The sequence below is a fragment of the Populus nigra genome, chromosome 15, assembly GCF_951802175.1.
Source record: "Populus nigra chromosome 15, ddPopNigr1.1, whole genome shotgun sequence".
NCBI classification, from domain to species: Eukaryota; Viridiplantae; Streptophyta; class Magnoliopsida; order Malpighiales; family Salicaceae; genus Populus; species Populus nigra.
In genome coordinates this window covers 11,073,620-11,099,110 of record NC_084866.1, presented here as the reverse complement: position 1 = coordinate 11,099,110, position 25,491 = coordinate 11,073,620, and the positions used below count along the sequence as shown (strand labels likewise).

Genomic DNA, 25,491 nt, shown 5'->3' with positions numbered 1-25,491 from the left:
GCTGGTGGCACCATGCCTATAAATAAGCACCAAGAGAGCAGAGTGAGAGCAAAGTAGTAGAGAACAATAGAGAAAGAGGGGCTGTCATTGCAGCAGCTGCAAGTGCAGCAATGAGAGCTGGGAGTAGAGTTTGAGTGAAGTGATCATCCTCTTCCATGTATTTGTATTGTATCCTTTCTCTAATATCTAATAATATGGAACTCTCCCGTGGATGTAGGTGGTTTTGCCAAACCACGTTAAATATTGTGTGTCAGTGTGCTTTGCCTCCAATGGGCAACTATCAGAACACCACCGGTCTGCGCAAGGGGGTTGGAATTCCCCAACACATTCCACTAATATGAGCAAGGAATATGTCCTCAACTTATGTACTCTCTCTTCGCCTAAAGAATCACATAATCAAGGCCATCACATAAGATCTTCATTCTAAAGCTGAAGGCAATACATCAAAATTGATAAAAATATTCAAGGAAGATGTGAAACTAACAGTTTTGCATCGAAATTGAATCCTACTGGTGCTAATCCTCCCTGGCATTAGGCAAAATGAAAACCAGCTAATGTAATTCCATTTCAAATGATAAGATATTTGAATTTTCACAACCAACTGAAAGCAACAAATCATTCACATACGTTTCTTATCACACTAAGCATAACCATAGTTATCACTGAAATATCAGTCATGAACTGATCTGTATCCCATCCTGTAGTCATGGTAACAACCTTATGTTATAACCATGCTCCTCTCTCTTCTCCACCTTTTATTTTCTTTTCTTTTGAATTATTTCTTACTTTTCAAATTCAATAGTTCAAATTAATTAACATTTTTACGTGAAAGTAAGAAGATGGCTTAGAATTATGAAATATCTAAAAATGCAAGTTTGAAAAAAAAAGAGTTATTAGTTTCTCCTGTCCTCTCTCTCACCGACACATTTTCTTTATGGATACAAAATAGGCTCAAAATAATACTACAAAACTGAAGGGACGAGGTCCCGGATCGATACATGCCATGTTTAATAACATTGATGTATAATTAAGTGGAATGTCATTGAAAGAAAATAAAAATATCAAAGATATTGATTATAAATGATTGGTTTTTATGTTTCAAAAGTATTTTTAAAAAAAATTTAATTTTTATTTAATTTTTTTTTAAATTAATATTTTTTAGGTGTTTTTAGATTATTTTGATATGCTAATGTTAAAAATAATTTTATTTTTAAAAAATAAATTTATTTTAATAAATTTTTAAATAAAAAATATTTAAAAAATAATTATTACAATATTTCCAAACGGCTTGATATCAAAATCCAAAACTCCAATCAGTATTCAGATATTGATGGCGCTATGACAATCAACTATAGTTAAAGAGGAACCCAAATGCTACTGGGGTTTGTTCGTCGGTGCCCAACCATGGAACTAGCACGTCTGGACCACATCTTTCTCCAGCTCAAAATCATGGTCCTGTAGCCCCTCGAGGAAATTCGCTGCCGTTTGCACATATTGATTCCGAGTTCTCAACGGTTCCTTTAACATCCTTGGACAACCCTTCAAGGATTTCAAGACAGCTCACAAAACATTGAGAATATGTTGAATTATTATGTAATTAATCAAAGGTATAGACTGTTCGTTGGTGTTCAATCAATTCTTTCAAAGTGAAATGAAAAGCGTCTCTTTGCCCCAAATTGCTATCTCGTGATCATTCTCCAGTGTTAGCACGTTGTCACATAATAATAACAGTACAATCTCTTCATTATTTTGTTCATGTGGTTGCTTCTGATTTTAAAATCAATCATGAAAAACAAGTGTTCGATGAAGGAAAAAACGTGGTTTATTACATGAGAGACCCATCATATTATGCGTTTAAAACGCATGTCGGTAGATAGTAGTTTCACGTATAGTTTTGAAATCCGACCCGATCATCGATTCGGTCAAGTGATTGGGTCACGGATCAGATGGATTGACCCGGATCAATTAAAAAAAAACACCTATAAAAAAAAACACGTAACTAATTACAATGCAACACTTGCATAAACCAATTTTAAATTATAAACCAACAACATAGATTTAATTCAATATCCAAAACACAAACCAAATATAAATTCTAAAATATTTAAAACAAAACATCCAACAACATAAATTCTAAATCAACAACACAATTCTAAATCAACAACATATTCACTTTTATTGAATGAACACATTAAGTTCTTCGGTGTCCATATGAGCAAAACTTGGATCAAATATCGATGGAATTGAGTCAATCTCGTCAACACCTAATAAATCCTCAGTATGCTTTTTTGAAACTTTATCGTCACAATCATCTTTAATATCATTAATATTAATAACATTTTTATTTCAAACATAATTAATAAATAAATATTATGTGTTAAACAAAATTTTATTTTAAATAATATTTATCACTAAATAATTATTTATTTATCCATTTCTAATAGGCCATAGCTCCAAGCCCACGCTGTATGGGTTTTCAAAATTACCGGGCGTGGCTCGAACTCTTCTTTCAAAAATGACTTGCCATGGCAACATAGCTGCAGCGTCTCAAAAAAGCAGCAATTGTTAGCAATGGCTAGTCTGATCCGACAATGGCCGTTTCTACGTAACCATTGCTTCTGTCACGCTACGTTCAACTACCTCCTCCCTGAATCTTTAATTTTATCCAACAAAGCCATCTCTCCTCGTCTCTCTCTCACTATAGTTACAGCTTCTAATCGTAACGCGCAGTTTCTATCACGCAGTCCAGAAAAAACTTCTGATTTTTGGACAAGGAGGAAATGCAAGCGATTTGGATTCTGAATCATACAAAAGCCGCAAATAGAAAAAACGCGAGGCTCGACTTGCCATTCGTTGGGGCATGGAGCTGGCTTCTTTTTCTCCATCTCAAATCAAACGCATTATCCAGTGATGAACGCAAATTAACTTCCCTTCTTATTTTTTTTCAAAATTACCGGACGTCTTGACTATTAATCACAGAGAAACAACAGCGATCAATAGTCAAGATGTCCTCTACTCCTCAGCTGAGTTTTAAAGAGTTGAGTTAATTAGGTTTATAAATTGCAACTATCCCTAATATTGCTCGTTCTTCTTCACTCTTCAATCTTTAGTGTTTTGGCCTTTTAAAATGCCAAAACAACATCGTTTAATATCTGTCAATATAAAAAAAATGACCGGGTCTCACCTGGGTTTGACCGGGTGGACCGAGTCCCGAGTCAACCCGCCGGGTCGACCGGGTTTTGTCGGGCAAATTCCCAAGTGATTTTTTGCCTCCACCCGGACCGGTCCCAGGCCCGGGTCTGCCCGTAGGGCCGGTTCGAGTTTTAAAACTCTGGTTTCATGCTATTTCTCTCTGCCTCCACACAGTGAAGAGTGAATATTCAGTGAAGAACGTCTCCACTGTCTCGAACAGTGAAGAATGTCTCCACTGTTCCGGCCGGATCGGATCCAACCTAAATTTTGTTCTTCATTGTTCCGGCTGGACCGGATTCGGTAAAAAAAAATCTAATTTTTTTAATTGTGTTTTACTTGAAAAACTAGTGTTTAATATTATTCAATGACACTATATAAATTAGAAGGAGATCGCATGATGACGTAGCATTTGCAGAATTTGATTGCAATCCTAATTTTGTTCTAAATGATACTTTACCTGATTTTGTTGCACGCTCAAAAAACTATGGAAATTGTAGTCCTTATTGGATGAATTTCATACACGATAGAATTATAGATAGATTAATAGAACAATAAAAATATTTAATATAAAAGTATTATTTATTTAATGATGTAATAATAGTAGTTAACCTACAATATTTAAATTAAAATTCATATATATATATATATATATATATATTAGTTATTTTATAACCTCAATTTAAAAAGTATTTTTTACCAAACTCATTAAATTATTTTTTATTCAACCTCAATTTTAACCATAGTTTTAACGAAATATATATAAATATAAAACTAACTTTAACTAAAAATACTTTTTATAAAATAATTTTTTTCAAATCATAGTCACACAAACTAACACAATACCAAACAGAGTAAGATGTATATTGCCATCCAAACTCAGCCAGTTGTAAATTTGTAATGTCCACAAATCCTTTATATCATTCAAATGAATAGTTGGTCTTCACTCAATGGTCTTCCGGCTCTTTTTCTACCGGTCATCGTCATTACTTTTTCTCTTTTGCTTAATTACATTTAATGTCGTTGTTTATATATATATATAAATTAAACTATCTTATTAGACTCCGTAGAACCTATAACTCTAGTCACAAGATTTTTCTTTCTTTAAAACACCCTAGCAGCGATTAAACATCGTTTTTTAAATTACAAAAAAATCCATCTATTTTGTGATAAAACACGAAGCTTTTAAAACATATCCAAATTTAATAATTTTTCTCCTTAAAGCAGTTTGGTCAAGGTATGCTGTTTAATTATACTCAATGTTTTATTTTAAGTGCTTGTTTGTTCAATATCTGCTCTTTAAAGTGATATTTGTTTCGCGGAATGTTATTTTTCTCATCGGAAATTATACTCGTGAAAAAGCGATTCCTAAAAATGTCACTTGCGCAAACTGAAGGGTCGAGGTCCCGGATCGATACACGCCAAGTTTAATAACATTGATGTATAATTAAGTGGAATGTCGTTGAATCTAAAAGCTATTTTAAACAATAAAAAAAACTATATTTTCTTAAATCTAAGAATTCAAATCCAAGTGTTTTTCAATTTATGATGAAGAAATTGATAAATTTAGATATTTATAAACTTTATTAAATTATTTTTTTAATTCAATACTGATCTTAGATAGTGTTATTGCTAAACTAAATTCTATGTATGTCCATGTTTTTATTTTTCAAAATCTATAGTTCAAAATCTATTTTTAATTCTATTGCAAATGTTGAAAAGTTTGATTTTTTCTACTTTCAGAACAGTTTGATTTTTCTTTCTTGGTAGATATTATCCTTTAATTATTATTTTTTTACATTGCTCTTGATCCAACCGCACTAGCAAACTGTGACACTTCTCCTATAAAAGCAGTCCTAAGCCCTCACAAATAATCACAACACACCAGCATTCTCAATCCATATTTCTTCACCATGAGTCGTTTATCTTATCATTATTTCCCTGCTTCCTTCTTTTTGCCCATTTCTTCACCTTAAGCAACGGAGCTACTTCCGAAATCCGAAACCAATGCGCTTATACTGTTTGGGCCGCGGCAGTTCCTGGTGGTGGCCGAAGACTCGACCGAGGCCAATCATGGACCAACACCGCGAGGGCAGGAACAACACAAGCCTGTATTTGGGGACGGACCAAGTGCAATTTCGATGGGGCCGGGCGAGGGACGTGCGAGACAGGTGATTGCAATGGGCTCTTGCAATGCCAAGCCTTCGGGAAACCCCTAACACACTGGCTGAATATGCCTTGAACCAATTCAACAACTTGGATTTCTTTGACATATCTCTTGTTGATGGGTTTAATATTCCTATGGACTTTAGTCCAGTATCAGGCAACTGCCGCGGAATTAGGTGCGCAGCTGATATCAATGGACAGTGCCCAAATCCGCTCAGGGCCAGCGGAGGATGGAACAATCCTTGCACTGTCTTCAAGACAGATCAATATTGTTGCAATTCTGGCAGCTGTGGCCCAACAGATTACTCCAGGTTTTTCAAGCAGAGGTGCCCTGACGCTTATAGTTATCCTAAAAATGACCAGACAAGCACCTTCACTTGTCCCGGTGGAACTAATTACAGGGTTGTATTCTGCCCTTGAAGCAGTTTTAAGCCAGGAATTTAATGGTGTAAAATGAGAATAAGGACCATTGCTCGATTCACTTCTGACGGTGTGAATTGCTGCCAAGGTCACATGCTTTATTGTAATGAAAATCTACTACAATATTAACTGTGGCAAGACCCTTTATTTGCTCTGGCTGTTAAATACCCAAACAAAGTGAGTTTCATCCTTTCCTGAGCATATCCAGCCCAGAAGCACTTTCTTCATTTTTAACCACGGGAAACTACAAAATACAACTATGCTGCAAGCAATTACCTAAAATAAAACGATTTAAGTACTGCTCATGTTTGTCAGCTTCTTCCAACACGGTAATCCATTTTCACATTGCGGCCTCTAGGGCAATCATACCACAGATTGGTGATTTGGAGGCGTGTTGAGCTCAAGTTCATATACAAAAGTGCATGGAATTGTTCAGGCCATGGAGCAGGAATTGGGGTTGCTGAGTACTCTGGCTTAGGCCATTGAAGTGAAGGGTTCATGAGTTGGAGGACTATAAGGGTTATCCTTATAAATTATCTGTGGAATTGTAGCTTCATTTTTCTTTTTTGTGTTTGACTGGTTGTTGATCTTTTGCTAGTTTCTTCCTTATCTATAAGAGTGGGAGGTTATCAGTGCAAAATATACATATGTTTTCATTCCTTTTACATAATGTTTTTTAAGGTATTTTGAACTTATTCAAGTTGATTGAAAGTTATTTTTAAGAGTTTGGCATGCAGAAGAGACTTCGTGAATTAATCACTAAAAGATAAGAAATTCTGCATTTTACATTTTGGATCTAGCTTCTTGTGACAAGTATTTTGCTAAGTTAGAGTTTCAAAATAAGAATATGGTCACATGTCAAGCTTTTCAGGAAGGTATTATGGGTAAAAATCTAATCTCATTTGAACCTTGAATTAGACCTCCAAACTCGGGCCAGAATCCTTCTCGCAGCAGGATTCTCTGCTTTCACACTAGATATTCAAACGGGAATATCTTGAGTTTTTGATATCGAAATCAGGTTATTCAAAAACTCAAATTCATTTACACATATAGGACTACAACTTTCATGAAAGACTCAAAGTCAAATAAAATCATTTTGATGGACAGAATTAGGACGCAATCTAGTTGGTCGAAATGGGTCTCCTGATGTGATTCAGGAACTGACAATGTCGAGCATCCCAATACAACTAAGAGTCTGACATAAGAACAGTGGGTCTTAGGACCCAATAAATGTTCAAATAAATCCTTTAACATGTCATGAATGAAGAATATAGTTGGGATAGTCGGATATTGTAAGAAACCAAGTCATAATCTAAGTCTAAATTGCAACATAGTTGGTATTACAACAGAATTGTAATAGCAGTAGAATCAGTTTTCAATACAAATTTTTAGAGATTTATCCAACCTTAAAGTCCAGATAAAAAAAGAACCAATTTAGGATGAAGACTCCTAATTAGCCTAAGAATCCTGAAGATTGCGGCAGCAAAGGGGGGGATAAAGAGAGTAGAACACAGTTGAAACAAGGTTCGAAAAACATTCATTTCTTCTCTGCTTTTGTTAATTTTTCAACAACCATGAACTAAACTCCTGAATTCGATTCAAGAAGGATACACACCATCTCCATTAGTACGTTGTGAGAAGTATCATTATCATTATAATTCTTTCAGATTCAAGTATTTGTTTTTCCTTAGTCAGAATTATGTTATTGATTGTTATTCAAGCTTATTGAATTCTTTTGAGATGGCATGTATGCTTTCTAGTTTCTTTCAATATGTAATTATTGTTAGGGACTAGAGTAAGAAGCAAAAGAATTAATTTAATTGATGCAACTCTCATCTTGATTTATTAAGGAGGAATAAACTAAGTTAACATTGTCAAGCTTTCAAACTTTTGCTTAGAATAAATGCATAGATTTTATTCCTAAAACTATTGTCGAGTGAATGAAAATTGCTTTCAATATTACATTTGCTTGATGGTAAGAAATTGATTAGAGTGTTTTTTCTAATTAATGTACTCATAATCTCATCGATTTCCCTCAGCTTTAAGGAATATCGAATTTATCTGCTTGACGTGAAAGAATATTTACTTTACTTCGATGATCAACAGATTTATGAAAATGAATGTGTGGACCCTTGAACTGATTTAACGACATATTAATTTATTATTTTTAAAATTATTGTTTCTTGAATTTTTCATTCAAATCCCCTGTTCTTTCTCATTTTGGTATACTATAAGAAGATTAAATAAAATTTCTCTTGGATTCGACTTAATTTTCATGATTATATTATAAATTTATTTTATTTGTGATAATTAAATCAAAATTATATTTTGATAATTCCGATGACCGATGAGAGTTCATGTTGAAATGGATAATTAGCATGCCTAAATGTGTGGCTGTGAAGGGAGTTCTTGTATGGAGGCTCCTGTACTAAACTCAAAGAAACTAACCAAGCATCATTAAAAAAAATAAAGAAGAGGAGGAGGAGGAGGAGGAACTTTTACTGTTCATTCTCTTTTAAGGCTGCATTTGTTTTTGTGATTTAATTATGTACTTAAAAAAATTATTTTTTTTTTGATGTATTTGAATTGTTTTGATGTATTTATATCAAAAAAATTTTAAAAATAAAATAAAAATATTATTCTGATACATTTCCAAGTAAAATTTGTTTTCGTGGTTTAATTATGTTCTTAAAAAAACAAAAAAAAATTAAACAAAATTTTTTTGGTGTATTTAAATTGTTTTGATGTATTGATGTCAAAAATAAATTTTAAAAAATAAAAATAAATATTATTCTGATATATTTCCGAGTAAAAAATACTTTGAAAAACAATCTCTTACAATCTCAAACACGTTCTTAGAATCAAATCAATATTCATTTATTATTTTATTCAATGGTATTTTATAAATTCTTGATTGGTTTGAAGAGTTTTACTTGATATTTTAAAAGTTTTTGATTGATTTTGGGAATTATTTTTATTAAAAAAAAACTAAAAGAATATATTCTTTATCTTTTTATTTCACTACTTGTAATATAATTCTATTTCGATTCTTTAAAATTTTAGATTTTTTTCCTCTCTTCAGTTTAAGAATAGTTTTGTTAGGTCTTTAATATAGAATCGAGTTCTTTTTTTACTTTATTTGTTTTTAATGATTTCTAAAGTGAATTAAGATGAATTTAGAGATAAAAAAAATGGTTTATTACATATTGTTAGGATGATCAAATCCGACAAACCCCTGATTTTCAACGATCAAATGGTCGTAAAAAATTGTAGATTATGTTAATATGTCATTCCTAGTGGACGATGTCTTGCCCACCTCTTCTTATTTCAGAGCCACACGTGTTTAGCCCAGCCTCTATGGCCTAGTTCTTTTTAGGCCCATGCGCCGGCGTTGCATGTTCCAAGACTAGCTTTCATGTTTTTTTCATTTTCTTTTTGTTTTAGTTTTCAATTATACTTTTTTTATCTTAAAATAAAAATTTCCCCTGTATTATAAAAAAATTAAAGCTTATTTTTGGATTTTACATGCAACCTTACAAAATATAAAATTAATTATTTTTTTAAAATTATTGACAAAAACAATGATTCTACACACAACCTTACAGAAAAAATATTAATTAATTTTTTTTATAATAATGGTTTGGTATTTAATAATTAATCAATATAAGATGTTTAAGAATATCACAGCAATAAAAGTAAACATAGTTGACCTAACATCAAAATTTGTTTTAAATATTTTTTCAACATTTGCAATGAATTAGCATTTAGTAGCCAAAAAAGATTTAATAGTTAGTAATTTATTATTAATTAATTTTAAGTTAATTCAGAGTTGATTAGTATATTGGTCTGCGTTCCGCAAAGGATCGTTAACAATTTTTTTTTTTTAAAAAAAAAATATTAAAAATATAAAAAATATTTTAATTGATTTAGATTTGACGGCCATACTAAACCTATAAATCTTGGGTCTGGTAACTAAATCAGATCCAAATCTAAATAAGTAATAATTAAAATATTGATAGCTCATGGAGCTTCCAATAAATTTTTCCCATGTCAATTCAAGTTTTTTTCCCCTTTATCTATTTGCAACAATTGTAAAAAAAAAAAACAAAGAAGAAAAAGTTTAATTGTTGTCGTCATGATACGATGCAATCAATGACCCATGTTCTTCTCTCATTACGTTTTATGCAAGTATTATTTTACTCGCTGAAAATAAACTTTCTTAGCACCATAGCTGGCAGTGTAAATTAAAAAGATGTGTTTTTATTTATTGTGCATCACCTTAAAAAAAATTATTTGTTTTAATATTATTTATTTATTTTTTAATTTATATTTATTTTTCTAATTTCATACTTCAATATTTAATTTATTAAAGATTAAGTTTTATAATTTATTATAGTTGTCTTATATGTGGTTAACTTAGTTTCATCAACTGTATTACGAGTTTAAAGAATTAATTCGATAAACTTAAAAAAAAATTAATTGATTTTTTTTAATTTTATCATTTATTATTATATTGGTTGGGAATTAGGTTTCATGATTTATTTTAATTTGCTTTATATGAGGTTATCTTGGTTTCATGACTCGGATAGTGAATTTAACTGGTTAACTTAGTCGATTTGAGTTTTTTTTCTTTTTTATAATGGATTTTTTTTAATTTCATTATTTTAACATGAAGTTGATTATGAATTAGGCTTCATGATTTATTTATTTATTTGTTTGTTTTCTATGAGTTTATCTCGATCTTAGGACTCGAGTCATGTATTTTGCGGATTAATTCAGGTAGACTTGGGTCGTTTTATTATGTCTTATTTTTAAATTGATTTTTTTTAACTTTCAACATTCAACAAGGAGTTTAATAAAAATTAGGTTTCATGATTTGTTTTGATTTATTGTTTTATGAAATTATCATAATTTTATGACATTAGTCGCAAGTGTAGCAATTAACTTAAGTTGACTTAAGTTATTTTTTTTATTTACTTTATATGAGGTTATTTTAATCTCATGATATGGATCGTAGATTTAGTAGGTTAACCTGAGTTGTTTTTTTTTGTTATTTTTAATTACTCTTTTTTCATTTGCATTCTTTAATGTTGAGTTGATTGAGAATTGAACTTCATAATTTATTTTGATTTGTTTTATATGGGATTACCATGGTCTCATGAATCAAGTTGAGGATTTGTCATCTTAACTTGGGTTAGCTCGAATCGATTCAACATATTATCGTTTTAATATTATAAAAAAAAGATATTGTCTTGAATTTTTGTGAATCAAAATATATGTTTTCACCGGTTGTTCGAGTTGTATTTGAATTTATCAAGTTAATTAGATCACATCATGTCAATTTTCACATAATTTATTTTTTTTACTATAAAAATATTAGTAATGTCTAGATATTTTTTTTAATTTTATATTAAAAAAAATTATTTAACCAAGAGCATAGTGCAGATCGACAATTCAGTCAACAAATTACATTTCTTTTCAAGGAAAATTTTGAAAACAAATTAATAACGCCGCCATTATTTCATTAATCTCTTTTCCTATTTAATAACTCATCCCAGTTAGGACAAGTCCACTGTTTCCGTAGAAAATTGCTCCCCACTTTTTGTAAATTTTCCACACTTATTAATTAGTCTTCCATTGTGTTTCTAAGAAACCACTCAATACTTGCCCGTTGTTTCTTTTTCCAATTCCAACTCTCTGGTCCTCCTTTATATGCTTTCTTTATTAAAATAAAATAAAATAAAATAAAAATGGATTAGCAAATCATCTCGGATAACGGTCTTTTCCACATGATTTTTTAATTATTATTAAATTGATTTGGACATATTAATATTTTTATATTTTTTAAAACAGTAAAATTACATATTTACTTTTAGAAACATAATATATATATATATTAAACTTGTGTTTAGAGGACTTTTTACCTTTTCACTTTTTAAAGCTAAGTGAAATGATTCAATTATTTTTAAAATAAAACAAAATCTTAAGCTAGAGTTAAGGGGTTTTGATGTATTTTCAATTTGATTTATAGTATTTTAATAAATATTAAATATTATTTAAAAAAAACATTGGATCCAATTGTTATTTTTTAAATTTATTTATCATCGTTATATTTTTTTATTCATATTATTAAATCAGATGAAATTATTAAATTTAATTGAATCAACTACTTGAGTCTTTTTTTTTTTGTTGAGATATAATCTTAGCATCCTTTTATTTATATTAAGAAAAAAATAGATCGGCACACTTTACGTATCTAATACAAGCTAAAGCCGACTACTCTCCACAATTGCTTATAAAAATATTGGTGGTGGATATTATTCCATTCCGAGCATTAATTTCTTATTGCCATCAAAATCAATAGTTCAAATTAATTAACATTTTTATGTCAAAGTAAGAAGATGGCTTAGAATTATGAAATATCTAAAAATGCAATTTTGAGAAAAAAAAAAAAAGAGTTATTAGTTTCTCATGTCCTCTCTCTCACTCTCTCTCACCGACACATTTTCTTTATGGATACAAAATAGGCTCAAAATAATACTACAAAACTGAAGGGAATAGGTCCCGGCCGGATCGATACACGCCAAGTTAGTTTAATAACATTGACGTATAATTAAGGGTAAAGTCTAGAATATACAGCCAGCCATAAGTGGAATGTCAATGAAAGAAAAAATTGTTTGCAGGCTCTTTGAAAGAGAGCCATAAGTTCGTGCGTTGGTTCCTGAGTCTTCTCTATGAACATGCCCGCAGTCACCCTCGCGTTGCTGGGGACGAAAGACTCTCTCTCTCTACGTCTTTACCCCACACATTACTCACATGAAGACGTTGGAAATTTGGTAGGGACAAGACAGTAGTAAACAGGTGCAAATATATATATATATATATATATGTTCTTCGATATACAAAAATAAAAGCTCCGATTAAAGGAGCAATGTACAGAGGGGTTTTTTTATCTGAAACCTGAAAGTTTCTATTTCTGCTGTTGCCTTGTTGTTTCCCACAATTAACTTTTTTCCTGTTCCTTTTGCTGAAGAGTGTCTCACTACGGTGTTGTCTTTATGACTTATTTGTTGGTGGGAAAGTAATTTTCTTTTAAAAATTGTTTTTTAGGAAAAATAAATTTATTTTTTGATATTTGAAGTATTATGAAAAATAAATTATTTTTTTTTAATGTTTGGTTATGTTATAAAAAATAAATAAACTGAGAAATAATTTATTAATATTTTATTTTTTAGAATTTTATTAAAATAATAAAGATGAAATTTAATAGATAAAAAAATTAAAGAAAGATAAAATCAAAGTAAAAAAATTTAATTTTATAAATTATTTTAAATAATATAAATATTAATAAAAAATAGATATTAAATCTGATAGATAAATAATTTTAATTAAAAAATAACAATAAAAAAATAAAAATGAATAATTTACTTTTGCACCTAAATGATAATTACAACACAATATTTGTAAATTGCTTTTATCGGGAGAGGTTATGAATTTATTTAAAATCTATATATAAGTATATAACTCAAATGATTATATATATATGCTTGCTTTATACAAGCTAGGGTCCACGCTCCAGGACAAAGAATTAAAGATGTTGTTGGTGGAGCCCATTCCATTTCGAGCATTAATTTCCTATTGCCGTCAGTCAAAGTCAATAGCGCTTGACCATACAAGTTTTGCTCTGGTCAATAGCGCTTCGGGGGTTTTTTTTTTAAAGAAAAAAAAAACAAAAAGCTATTTTTAATAATAAAAAAACTATATTTTCTTAAATCCAAGAATTCAAATCCAAGTGTTTTCAATTTATGATGAAGAAATATATAAATTTAGATATTTATAAACTCTATTAAATAAAATTTTTTATTTAATACTAGATGGTATTATTGCTAAACTCGCTCCAAACTAAATTTTATGTATGCTCATCTTTTTTTTTATTATTTTTTACTTTTCAAAATCTATAGTTCAAATTAATTAATATTTTTATTTAAAAGTAAGGACATCACTTAGAATTATAGTTTTTTTTTCTGCATTGCTCTTGATCCAACGGCACTGGCAAACTGTGACAGTTCTCCTATAAAAGCAGTCCTAAGCCCTCCCAAATAATCACAACACACCAGCATTCTCAATCCATATTTCTTCACTATGAGTCCTTTTTCTTACTTATCGTTGTTTCCCTGCTTCCTTCTTTTTGCCCATTTCTTCACCTTAAGCAACGCAGCTACTTTCGAAATCAGAAACCAATGCCCTTACACTGTCTGGGCCGCGGCTGTTCCCGGTGGCGGCCGAAGACTCGACCCAGGCCAATCATGGACCATTACACCGCAAATTTCATGTATGTTCATCTTTTTTCTCCATCATTTTTTTTTATTTTTAATTACTTTTTACTTTTCAAAATCTATAGTTCAAATTAATAAGCATTTTTATTTAGAAGTAAGAACATGACTTAGAATATCTAAAAATATAATTTAAAAAAAAAGATTTATAATTTTTTCTTGTACTCTCTCCCCCTCTCTTACACCCACAAAGTTTCTTGAAGGATACAAAAAATACTTGGACCTTGCTTGGAAACACGACTAGCTATGCATTCTTAAAATTTTTAAATTTTTTTTTAATTTTTTTAATGTGTTGATGTTAAAAATAAATTTTAAAAAATAAAAAAATATATTATTTAAATATATTTTAAAGTAAAATAAAATACTTGAAAAAACAACTATTACTACACTAACAAAAACACTTTCAAATAATTGTTTTTTTTAATTGCTCTTGATCCAACGGCACTAGCAAACTGTGACAGTTCTCCTATAAAAGCAGTCCTAAGCCCTCACAAATAATCACAACACACCAGCATTCTCAATCCATATTTCTTCACTATGAGTCCTTTTTCTTACCATTGTTTCCCTGCTTCCTTCTTTTTGACCATTTCTTCACCTTAAGCAAGCAACGGAGCTACTTTCGAAATCCGAAACCAATGCGCTTACACTGTTTGGGCCGCGGCTGTTCCCGGTGGTGGCCGAAGACTCGACCCAGGCCAATCATGGACGATCACCGCGAATGCCGGAACAACACAAGCCCGTATTTGGGGACGGACCAAGTGCAATTTCGATAGGGCCGGGCGAGGGAAGTGCGAGACAGGTGATTGCAATGGGCTCTTGCAATGCCAAGCCTTCGGGCAACCCCCAAACACACTGGCTGAATATGCCTTGAACCAATTCAACAACGTGGATTTCTTTGACATATCTCTTGTTGATGGGTTTAATGTTCCTATGGACTTCAGTCCAGTATCAGGCAACTGCCGCGGAATTAGGTGCGCAGCTGATATCAATGGACAGTGCCCAGATCCGCTCAGGGCCAGCGGAGGCTGCAACAATCCTTGCACTGTCTTCAAGACAGATCAATACTGTTGCAATTCTGGCACCTGTAGCCCAACAGATTACTCTAAGTTTTTCAAGCAGTGGTGCCCTGACGCTTATAGTTATCCTAAAGATGACCAGACAAGCACCTTCACCTGTCCCGGTGGAACTAATTACAGGGTTGTATTCTGCCCTTGAAGCAGTTTTAAGCCAGGAATTTAATGGTGTAAAATGAGAATAAGGAACTTCGCTTGATTCACTTCTCACGGTCTGAATTGCTGCCAAGGTCACATGCTTTATTATAATGAAAATTTACTACAAAATTAACAGTGGCAAGACCCTTTATTTGCTCTAGCTGTTAAATACCAAAACAAAGTGTGTTTCATCCTTTCGTGAGCATATCCAGCCCAGAAGCACTTTCTTCATTTTTAACCATAGAAAACTACAAAATACAACTATGCTGCAAGCAATTACCTAAAATAAAACGATTTAAGTACTGCTCATGTTTGTTAGCTTCTTCCAACATGGTAATCCATTTTCCTTTTATATTAATCATCTGTCTTTTATTGACAAAACCATTTTTTCCTTCTTTGTTTAATCTTTGTTAAAATCTGTTGCTTCTAAGCACTTGACAAGAGGTAATCCTAAAGCATTATCAGATCAGCAAGGCATGCAATAGCACAGGTCAACAGAAAATACTGAAGGAGAGGTAAATTAAAATTGTAATATATAAAATATAAATACATAACTGATAATTAATGAGGTGGATCAATAGACAATTTCTCCCCATTCATTTTCTTTTTTGGATAATTCGTACTAGTGACCTTGTTCGTGACTAAACTGGGAAAGTCACCTCCATCTTCTAGCAGAAGCACCACCTTAGAACTAAAATTTACATGTTCTTGATCTCCTGGTTGAAGCAGTATGCAGGAGCTTGAGTCACTGAATCATCCAAAAGCACTGCGCCTACCTCAAAAGTTATCACATGAGTGGAAATACCTGCAAATATGATCAGGTTGTGGTCAAATATTACTAAACAGCAAACTAAAAGGAATAACCATAATCAAATGAACATAAAGCACTGCAGCTTCTAATTAATCATAAGTGATATCATACCATCGTTAAAATCCCATCTGACAGGCCTCTTCGTATAAACATCCTCATAGTACCATATAGTGTCGATCTTCTCCCATACATTGCATAGATACCCATCAGTGACAGCAGTCCCTAGATATTCGGCTCCATCAAGAAAATCAGGCCTAGGAATACCCACATCATTAACCATAATCCGACAGCTATGAGGCTCGCTTAAAGTGTAATAGAAGGTTGTCCCATTATTCCACTCCGTGTCGTATAACAAAACAGATAGTTGTTTCTGTATTATATTCACATTGCGGCCTCTAGGCCAATCATACCACAGATTGGTGATTTGGAGGCGTGTTGAGCTCAAGTTCATATACAAAAGTGCATGGAATTGTTCAGGCCATGGAGCAGGAATTGGGGCTGATGAGTACTCTGGCTCAGGCCATTGAAGTGAAGGGTTTATGAGTTGGAGGACTACGAGGGTTATCCTTACAAATTGTGTGTGGAATTGTAGCTTCATTTTTCTTTTCTTTTTTGTGTTTGACGGGTTGTTGATCTCTCGCTAGTTTCTTCTTTATCTATAAGAGTGGGAGGTCACGTTGAAACGGATAATTAGCATGCCTAAATGTGTGGCTGTGAAGGGAGTTCTTGTATGGAGGCTCCTGTACTAAACTCGAAGAAACTAACCAAGCATTATTCAAAAAAAAAAAAAAACAAAGATGAAGAGGAGTGACTTTTAGTATTCATTCTATTTGTTTTTTTGTTCAATTATGATTTTTAAAAAATTTATTTTTAAAAAAATTTATTTTCTTGATATATTTAAATTCTTTTGATGTTAAAAATAAATTTTAATAAATAAAAAAATATTATTTAAAAAAAAAACTTTAAAAAGTAATCTTTCTTACCATCTCAAACATGCTATTAAAATCAAACCAATATTCATTTATTATTTTATTCAATGGTATTTTATAAATTCTTGATTGGTTTGAAGAGTTTTACTTGATATTTTGAAAGTTTTTTATTGATTTTGATAATTTTTCATAATTTCCCTCTTGATTTCATAACTTCACAAATAAATGACATGAAAAGCAATTCTGGATTAAATTTACAAGAAACAGAATCCAACTTCAGAATTAAGTTCAATTCGCTGCATCTATTATTAGGGAGAACTCTATTGCGTATTATTTCCGATGAAGATGATTAGATACAAGGAAAAAGGAAAAAAAAAAAACGGGGGGGTGGGGGGGCTCTAGTCATCTGTCTATGTGCAAATTTCTACAGTGCAGACTGGAAAATCATCTCAGCAAGTTCCTGCAAATGGCACAAATATCTTGAATTAGATTCTAGTCACATTCTAATAATTCAAATTTTAAGAACAAAAGCAGTAAATCTGATTTTCCAGGAAAGCAACAGTAATCTGATTTTCCAGGAAAGCAACAGTTGAGGAGACAAAAAATTTAAAGGGAAGATGGATTCAAGTATCAAAGAAAATAAAAACAAGCTGGAGGTTCGTAGCAAAAGCTCAACCAGCACTTTCTAAAAGCACTGCATACTTTTATCTTTAACTTCTCATGCTAAAACCTGTTGGATAGTAATTCGGAAAATTCTTGAAGTTCATGGATTATCTAGGAGTTTAGCCAAAGGACTTGATGCATTTTGATCTTCTATGTTGAATGGATCATCTACCATGCATATAGAATGGAATAATCCTAGACTTAGCATAAATAAGAAATCACGGCTACTATGTATTTCAAGCCTGTAGATTTCCTCTCTGAGAGAATAAAATATGAGATGTGTTGCCAACATGTTTCCAAAATTATAGATAAATCCTACAAAATTATATCACTGATATATAAAGGGAAAGCCAGCAGTTTTTCCAACACGTTTCCTGCTAGAACTCATGGACAAACAAAAAATCCATTCAGTCTTTCAATCTATAATATCTGCATAAAAGGGTCGGATGCATGGTGATGGATGTTTTGCAATTGCTGAAGCAAAAATTGTTACTATCCAAATACCTGCTTAGCAGATGGAACCTTGGGTTCACCCCATTTCATGGCCAGCTTCTCAAGCGTTTCAAAATCTCCCTTACCAGCCTGTTGGAAGATGCATTACTTGTTAGCCACAAGGGAAATTAAAAAACATGACAAAATAGGAATAAGAAGCATGTTACCTCCACTCGTGCCCCGATTTCTGTATCAAAACTCTGATAGCGTTTGCGAACAAGCTCAGCCAATGAACCATCCTTTGTTCCGCAGCAAACAAATTCAAAGGCATCAAAATCAAGATAATAAAAACACCTTCCATGAGAAGATCATAGAGATGATGAAAATTAAAGATCTCACCTGAATCAACTTGGCAGCACTTCGGAGTCCACGAGCCAGGGTATCCATTCCACTAATATGAGCAAGGAATATGTCCTCAACTTCTGTACTCTCTCTTCGCCTAAAGAATCACATAATCAAGGTCATCATATAAGGTGTTCATTCTAAAGCTGAAGGCAATACATCAAAATTGATACAAATATTCACATGAATGTGCATCAGAACAAGCACATGGAAAAGAGAATCAACAGGGAAGATGTGAAACTAACAGTTTTGCATCGAAATTGAATCCTCCAGGTGCTAATCCTCCCTGGCATTAGGCAAAACGAAAACCAGCTAATGTAATTCCATTTCAAATGATAAGATATTTGAATTTTCACAACCAATTGAAATCAACAAATCATTTACATACGTTTCTTATCACACTAATCATAACCATAGTTGCCTCTGAAATATCAGTCATGAACTGATCTGTATCCCATCCTGTAGTCATGATAACAACCCTATGTTACAACCACAGATCTCAAGGATTTACATGCGGAGTTAGTAAGCTTGAAATACAATTAAAAAAATTGAAACACTCAAGGTTTCTAATCTAATCAGTACCAATCTGAGGGTCTCCAGTGTTCGCATCAATATTTCCCAGTAAACCACTAATTCTTGCAGTTTCAAGCTCATGATGACAGCTGCAGAATACTCAAACGTTGTAGGATGATAGAGAAAATTCCATGTATAATCATGTGATTGGCTAATTATTTTATTAGGTGACAAGGACATGATTGCAAGAAGATTTGTACCTGTGACCTGAAAGAGTGGCATGGTTGCACTCGATGTTTAGCTTGAATTCCCCTGCAAATGGAAATGGAAAAGGGAGGTTAAACGACAATTCTGAGTCTTGCCAAACAGGATAGATGCTTCTAAAATAGTGACTGCTAGATCCATTTAAAAAAAAAAAAAAGAACAGGGCAATCAAAGTGAATATGGTGAAGCCATAACCACAGAGGTCACCAGTTATAGCTGGTGTTAGTTAAATCTGATAGCTGAAAGCAAGTACTTAAGCAATCATGGTTATGCCAGGGGTAGCAATTTGAAAAAAAATGTACCATACAGTTCACCTCCAAATAAGAATCAGTACCACCTGTTAAAACCTTCTATATCAAACTAGTCAGGGTGTGCAACATGGACCAACTTCCTAATTGAATTGTCACTGGTTAGACTTTCTACCAGTTTATGTATTCTAACTTACGACACTTTAAACTATTTGTTCATCAATGTCCAATAATAACATCATCACATTATTACAATGACAATCTCCAGCTCTATTAATTAAATTATTTTGGGACTAATCTTTAAACTTCTTATTTATGGGTAAACAACTCCACAACTCAAGTGAACACAAAGAAAAACAGACGAGAAGTTTTACTACCATGCGATCTGTGAACATGGGGCCAATTTGAGATGAGAAAAGCACAAATAATTTATTCCCCAAAATCATCAATCAAAAGCAAAGATGCCCAAATGCTATAATACTTAGCAAAGTGACATAGATTAACCCAACTACTTCCGTGATAAAAATAGCCAAATTAAAGTTTATTAAGAAAAAAAAAGTAAAAAAAAAAAAAGAACAGGATGAAGTAAAGCTAGTTCTTGATGGTTAACAAAATCAGAGGAGTTAGGGAAATAAGTTTCAATAATCACCTATTAGGCCATATTTCCGCAAGAAATTAGCTGTAGTAGCAGCATCCCAGTCGTACCTGATAAAACAGCACCATAAGTAAGATCAAAGGGAACTGTGAAGAAGACTGCCAATCAAATAAATGAGAATGAGACATACTGGTGTTTGGTAGGTTCTTGAGGCTTGGGCTCAATAAGCAGAGTTCCTGAAAGACAGAGCAAGCAAATATTAAGATCAATTCAAAATTGTGGAAGGAAACATTTGATAAAATGAGGACAACGTTAAGGAAGGATAAAAAAACAAGACAATAGAGGATGAGCTATTCATGTTCTGCATGCCCCATGAAAATGGAAATGCCTATTGTATCCTATTGTGCAACTGAGTCTATGCTGCCTGTGTTATGAAAAGAACAGAAATATACCATTGAATCCAATCTTCTTCTTGTAGGCAACAGCAGCTTCACAAAACCTTGCCTGTAGGAAGATGTTGGAAATCATTAGTTAGTAAGAAGACCCAGGCTTCATCATGGAAACTCCAGGGCAGACCAACACTGACCAGAGAGGTCAGTAGTAAGAGATCTTTTAATGTTAAGAAGGTGAGAATTGGAGAACATACCAAATGATCAAGTTCCCTTTCCATATCTGTGTTCAAAAGACTCTGGTAACCCTCACGACCACCCCAAAAGACATAATTTTCTCCACCCAAGTCATGTGTGACCTGTTGGAACACGAGGTGTTAATTGCAAATTGTTGATATAAAAATTCCATAAAAGTATGTTACATTCACACAATTATCATTTTTTTTTCCAAGACTACACACAGATCAACTCACCTCCATTGCTTTCTTCACTTGAGCTGCAGCATATGCATATACGCCTAACTCAGAACTGTGACAAGAGGACCCAAAAGCATTAAGTCTATGAACAAATGATCTGGATAGCATCAATAGCATGACATCCAGTCAAGGATAGAATACCTAGTAGCACCACCATGCATATAACGAGGATGCATAAACAATTGTGCTGTACCCCACAAAGGACGGATCTTGGTTCCCTGCACAGTCACGTGATTGAGGCATCAAAAACTATACCAAACTTCATAATCTCTTGTACACACATAAAATAAAGTATCAAGCATGCTGATATCCAAATCCACATATGGGAGTGTTAGTGGTTCTCCTCCGAATATTGAATACCTTGGTCGATCAGTGATTGTGAAAGTTCTGTGCCACTACAATTTGCACCTCTTGTGAAATATCACATGAAAGAAAAAAGGCAAGGAGATTTTGCTCCAGTTTTTCTGGCGGCTACAAATTTATAAACTTCTTTCCCTTCACCAACTTGGCAACCGAGAAAATATGAAGGTAACTATTGCAATTTAAAGAAGTGGGGAAAAAAGACGAGGTGGGCAAATAAGCGGTTTAAATCTGCCATAGAATTAGATTGCAGAAATATTTAGTTATTTTTTTCCTTTAAAAAAAGGATTGACTACCCAGCTGAAGTTCATGATACGAGAATAAGGGAATTCTATGTCAGTCTACATGGCACAGTTCCTTTGACAGAAATATATAAAAGCAGTTTAAATATATAAAATAGTTGCCAAATAATGTATATTAGAAAAAAAAGCTAATATATCAAACTATGATGAAAAAACTGATGTCGGATAGGTATACAACAAGCCTTAAAGAACAGTAAGGTTCTGACACCAGTTAAGCTAATACACAGATGTACGAAGTTACATATCTGTTTTATTTCAGTCATATGATCATCATCCCTTTGGTTTCAAAGATTACCTGAAGTTCTTTAGCAAGGGCCACTACTTCATCCAAGTTTTTATTACTTTCCTGTAACAAAAAGAAAAGGCCTCAATTAGTTCAGTGGTACACCAGTGTGATAAAAAAACATAGATCAAAATAAAGAAACAAGAAACAATTAAGTCTATCCATAATTAAAGTTTAACAACCAAACGCTCATTAGCAGAAACAAGGAACCCACTTCCCCCCAGCTGATACTGTTATTTAAAAACTCACTCACCTCCAGAGTTTCACCATCAGGAGCTATATCCCTATCATGGAAACACCACCTATCAACTCCAATCTTCTCCAAGAACTCAAAATTAGCTCTCACTGGGTTGTGTATCAAAAGGGAAAAAAAATCAATAAACAAATAGGCACCAACTTTGTAGCACATTACTCAGTAAATGATGTGTAACATCATGGATCTTACTTCTCCTTTTGGCCATAGCCAAAGAATTGGTTCCATCTTCCCAAGGCCAATACTTGGTAGGCGCACCAAAGGGGTCACCTCCTGTTCCACGGAATGTGTGCCAAAATGCAATACTGAATCTCATCCAATCCTGTTATCAGAAGTAACAGTCAGCAATAGTTCTACTGCTTGCTACAGTATATAATAGCAAAACTGCACTCCACCTTCATTTTCTTCCCAAGAATCTCTTCTTCCGCATTATACCATTTGAATGCTAGTGGATTCTTGCTAGAAGGTCCCTGCAAATAAAATTTGACTCTTGAGCTAAGAGTGCAAGTAAAATATACATGACTGAAGACACCGAGTTATATGTCATAAATGTCTTTACCTCGTACTTAATTTTGGGAATGCTAGGGAAGAACTCCCCTTCCCATTCTCCAGAATCACTGCATTTTCCACCAAGATCAGCAGGGCATGTTGGTGGACCAGCAGCAAACTGCATTGCAATGTAATGAAACGAAAGTAAAATGAGAACATAAATGAATAATGTCGTTAAACTGTGAATCCTAGCTCACAACTGGATTTCCACAAAATCCCCATTGGTCCCATATGGTCCACAAAATAAACTAACATTAGAAAGCAGTATAGATTCTCAATATTGCCCCATGCAACACCAGAAAAAGATTTATTTTTTTATTCTCTTACCACTCCTAAAGTGATTACACTCGAGCAAACAAGAAGCAGCAGTATCCTCCCACCTTTCATCTTATTGAAGCTAACCTTGCAATATAAAGAAAAAAAAAAAGCAAACAAACAAAAGATAATCAATCAATCAAGTAACGAAGATCAACACCCACACATCCCATGACCAATTAGACAACTTTAAGAGCCCTAAATAATAATAAATCAAAACTAAAAAAAATTGACCATCCTCTCTATCTCTCTCACTCTCATAAACAGATAATCAGTCCAGTAATTGCTGCACGATTAGCAATTAAGTATTTAAATATAACATAAACAGAAATTAGAAAACAACCCATGATCACATTACTAGATAACAATCATGGGTTAAAAAAAAAATTCAACCATCAATCCAGCAAAGCTTATCAAGAAGGCCATCAAAGCACTAAGCTTTGCCAAAAAAAATAACATGGAACCAAAAACTGGAAAACAACCCATGGTTACATGAGCATATAGCAATCATGGGTTGTCAACAAAAATAAAATTCAGTCATTCAGCCCAGCAAATATTACAGCAACGAGAAGATCATCAAAGCACTGAGCTCTACCAAAAAAAAAACTTCGAATAAAAGATAAAGCATAAGAGAGATTGAGAGAGAGAAACTTACAAATGACACTACGAAAATCGGACTACTGAGATTACAAGAGAAAGAAACATGCACAATAGCTGAGGATGTTGCCGCTATTTATAGAGACAGCCTTAGTAAAAGGATAATATTTATAAACAGAGGATTTTTTTTTTCTTTGGTAAATTCATAGAATTTGACTTTAACTAAAATGATAAATTTTAGGATTTGATTTTGCTTGTGATCTGATTTTATTAAACCACTTTTAATTATCCCTCCTTAAATTATCACCCAAATTGCTAATTTAATTTGCAACTTTCTCTTTTTCGGTAATGTCAAGAAATAAAATTTAATCTTCGACTAACCCTTATTATTTACTAAATAATCTATATATATAAAAGGAGTTGATGAAAGGTGTATTAATAATAATAATAATAATAATAATAAACGGCTATCACCATGCAAATTATCCCAAAAGGAAGAAGATAAGTTTCGTTGCTACGGTGATGTCCTGAGTGCCAGCTATTGGTGCATGATATCAAGTTTCTTGAAAAGAAAAATTCAAAGATAAGAAAGAAACCTGAATGGATTTCTTTTTTCTTTTTTTTAATTTAATAGGAAGGGAAGTGATGACGAGGCATCTTTGGATTAAACTTATGAGTCAGCGGTGACACTCCCAATGACCAAAAATAATTGCTAGAAAATTGCACCAGCTTATTGCCTTTATCCTTTATTTACAATCAATGTCAGTGTCAATGACTTTTAATACTCTACGTGTTTGATACCTATTGGATAATTCTTAAAGTATTTTTTTATTTAAAGTAAGTTTTAAGCAAATAAAAAATAAAATAAATTTAAATTTTTTAAAATCATTTTTAAAAGGTAAAAACAAGGAGGCTTTTGATGTCTACTTAAAAGAAAGTTTGATTTTTTAAAAAATAAAATTATTTATTTTATTATTTTTATATATTAATATTAAAAATAAATTTTAAAATATTAAAAAAATATCATTTTAATATATTTTAAAAAATATTATTTTGCAACTAGCCAATTACACGATGTAGTTTGAGCCCTCGATTCTCTCCAGATGATGGGCCCAAACAATGGACTGATGTATTGTGGTTGCAACCCACTTTTCAAATGCCAAAGGTTCGGTGTGAAAATGGACGTGCCTTGGTGGCCCAACAAGCTCCAAGACGTCAGCAACCCCTAACCAAACGCGAGATGCCTCTCAGCCCCAGGTTCGCAGAACCTTTGATCAAACTTCCGAGTTCGGACCGTATTTTAAAAAAATAATTTTGTTTAAAATTAATATTTTTTTTTAGTATTTTTTAATCATTTTAGTGCACTAATATCAAAAATAATTTTTTAAAATAAAAAAATTATTTCAACACATTTCTAAATAAAAAACATTTTAAAAAATAATTACAACAACATTTTCAAACATATCATTAATCCCTCAACCAAGGGGTCTTGACTTGCACACTTAAAAATAGCATGTAGTCTTCTTGAAATAAAAGAGATAAAAAAAATTGAAACAAAGGTGCGTTTAATTACAAAGTCGGGTCTATTTGAAAATGTGATTGCGGTTCTTTTTTAAAATATTTTTCATTTAGAAATATATCAAAATAATATATATTTTTATTTTAAAAAAATTATTTTTGACACCAGCGCATCAAAATGATATGAAAACAGTAAAAAAAATATTAATTTGAAGTAAAGAAAAAATAAAAATAAATTTAAATTTTTTCAAAAACATTTTTAAAATGCAAAAA

General features: G+C 32.4%; 3 protein-coding genes and 1 pseudogene across 5 annotated transcripts; 2 read left to right on the top strand and 2 right to left on the bottom strand.

Annotated features, from left to right (window-relative positions):
• Positions 1–325: 325 nt before the first annotated feature.
• On the bottom strand, positions 326–24,115 carry LOC133674195 (xylose isomerase). Of its 3 annotated transcripts, none has more exons than XM_062095214.1 (21): positions 23,759–24,115; positions 23,116–23,190; positions 22,799–22,906; positions 22,635–22,709; positions 22,432–22,561; positions 22,240–22,331; positions 21,999–22,049; positions 21,183–21,259; positions 21,039–21,093; positions 20,823–20,924; positions 20,629–20,680; positions 20,367–20,412; positions 20,231–20,286; positions 19,330–19,381; positions 19,139–19,218; positions 18,945–19,015; positions 18,802–18,842; positions 18,554–18,653; positions 18,382–18,453; positions 18,227–18,304; positions 17,286–17,519 (listed from the first exon to the last, which is right to left on the bottom strand). In XM_062095214.1, exons 2-21 carry the CDS (start codon positions 23,173–23,175, stop codon positions 17,484–17,486), a joined length of 1,434 nt encoding a protein of 477 aa, XP_061951198.1. In that variant the 5' UTR covers positions 23,176–23,190; positions 23,759–24,115; the 3' UTR covers positions 17,286–17,483. The 3 variants fall into 3 exon arrangements, with proteins under 3 accessions (XP_061951199.1, XP_061951198.1, XP_061951197.1); XM_062095213.1 differs by having other exon boundaries at positions 23,116–23,185; XM_062095215.1 differs by lacking the exons at positions 17,286–17,519; positions 18,227–18,304; positions 18,382–18,453; ... (1 more) ...; positions 18,802–18,842; positions 23,759–24,115 and adding exons at positions 326–380; positions 485–525.
• Positions 4,564–5,964, top strand: LOC133674361 (thaumatin-like protein; annotated as a pseudogene).
• LOC133674196 (protein P21-like) lies at positions 13,896–15,454 on the top strand. Its single transcript, XM_062095216.1, has 2 exons — positions 13,896–14,107; positions 14,710–15,454. Exons 1-2 carry the CDS (start codon positions 13,918–13,920, stop codon positions 15,321–15,323), a joined length of 804 nt encoding a protein of 267 aa, XP_061951200.1. The 5' UTR covers positions 13,896–13,917; the 3' UTR covers positions 15,324–15,454.
• Positions 15,822–16,794, bottom strand: LOC133674198 (uncharacterized protein At4g14100-like). The gene is made up of 2 exons (XM_062095218.1): positions 16,242–16,794; positions 15,822–16,124 (listed from the first exon to the last, which is right to left on the bottom strand). Exons 1-2 carry the CDS (start codon positions 16,726–16,728, stop codon positions 16,018–16,020), a joined length of 594 nt encoding a protein of 197 aa, XP_061951202.1. The 5' UTR covers positions 16,729–16,794; the 3' UTR covers positions 15,822–16,017.
• Positions 24,116–25,491: the final 1,376 nt, after the last annotated feature.

Bases quoted from the DNA above. Each gene is read 5' to 3' on its own strand.
- LOC133674196 (XM_062095216.1), top strand. From the start codon at position 13,918: ATGAGTCCTTTTTCTTACTTATCGTTGTTTCCCTGCTTCCTTCTTTTT. The intron at 14,108-14,709 runs GTATGTTCATCT...CTTCACCTTAAG, and splicing joins CATTACACCGCAAATTTCAT to CAAGCAACGGAGCTACTTTC.
- LOC133674198 (XM_062095218.1), bottom strand. From the start codon at position 16,728: ATGAAGCTACAATTCCACACACAATTTGTAAGGATAACCCTCGTAGTC. The intron at 16,125-16,241 runs GTATGATATCAC...TCATATTTGCAG, and splicing joins CAGATGGGATTTTAACGATG to GTATTTCCACTCATGTGATA.
- LOC133674195 (XM_062095214.1), bottom strand. From the start codon at position 23,175: ATGAAAGGTGGGAGGATACTGCTGCTTCTTGTTTGCTCGAGTGTAATC. The intron at 22,332-22,431 runs GTAAGATCCATG...TACACAACCCAG, and splicing joins GGCTATGGCCAAAAGGAGAA to TGAGAGCTAATTTTGAGTTC. The intron at 22,050-22,239 runs GTGAGTGAGTTT...TTTTTGTTACAG, and splicing joins CTGATGGTGAAACTCTGGAG to GAAAGTAATAAAAACTTGGA.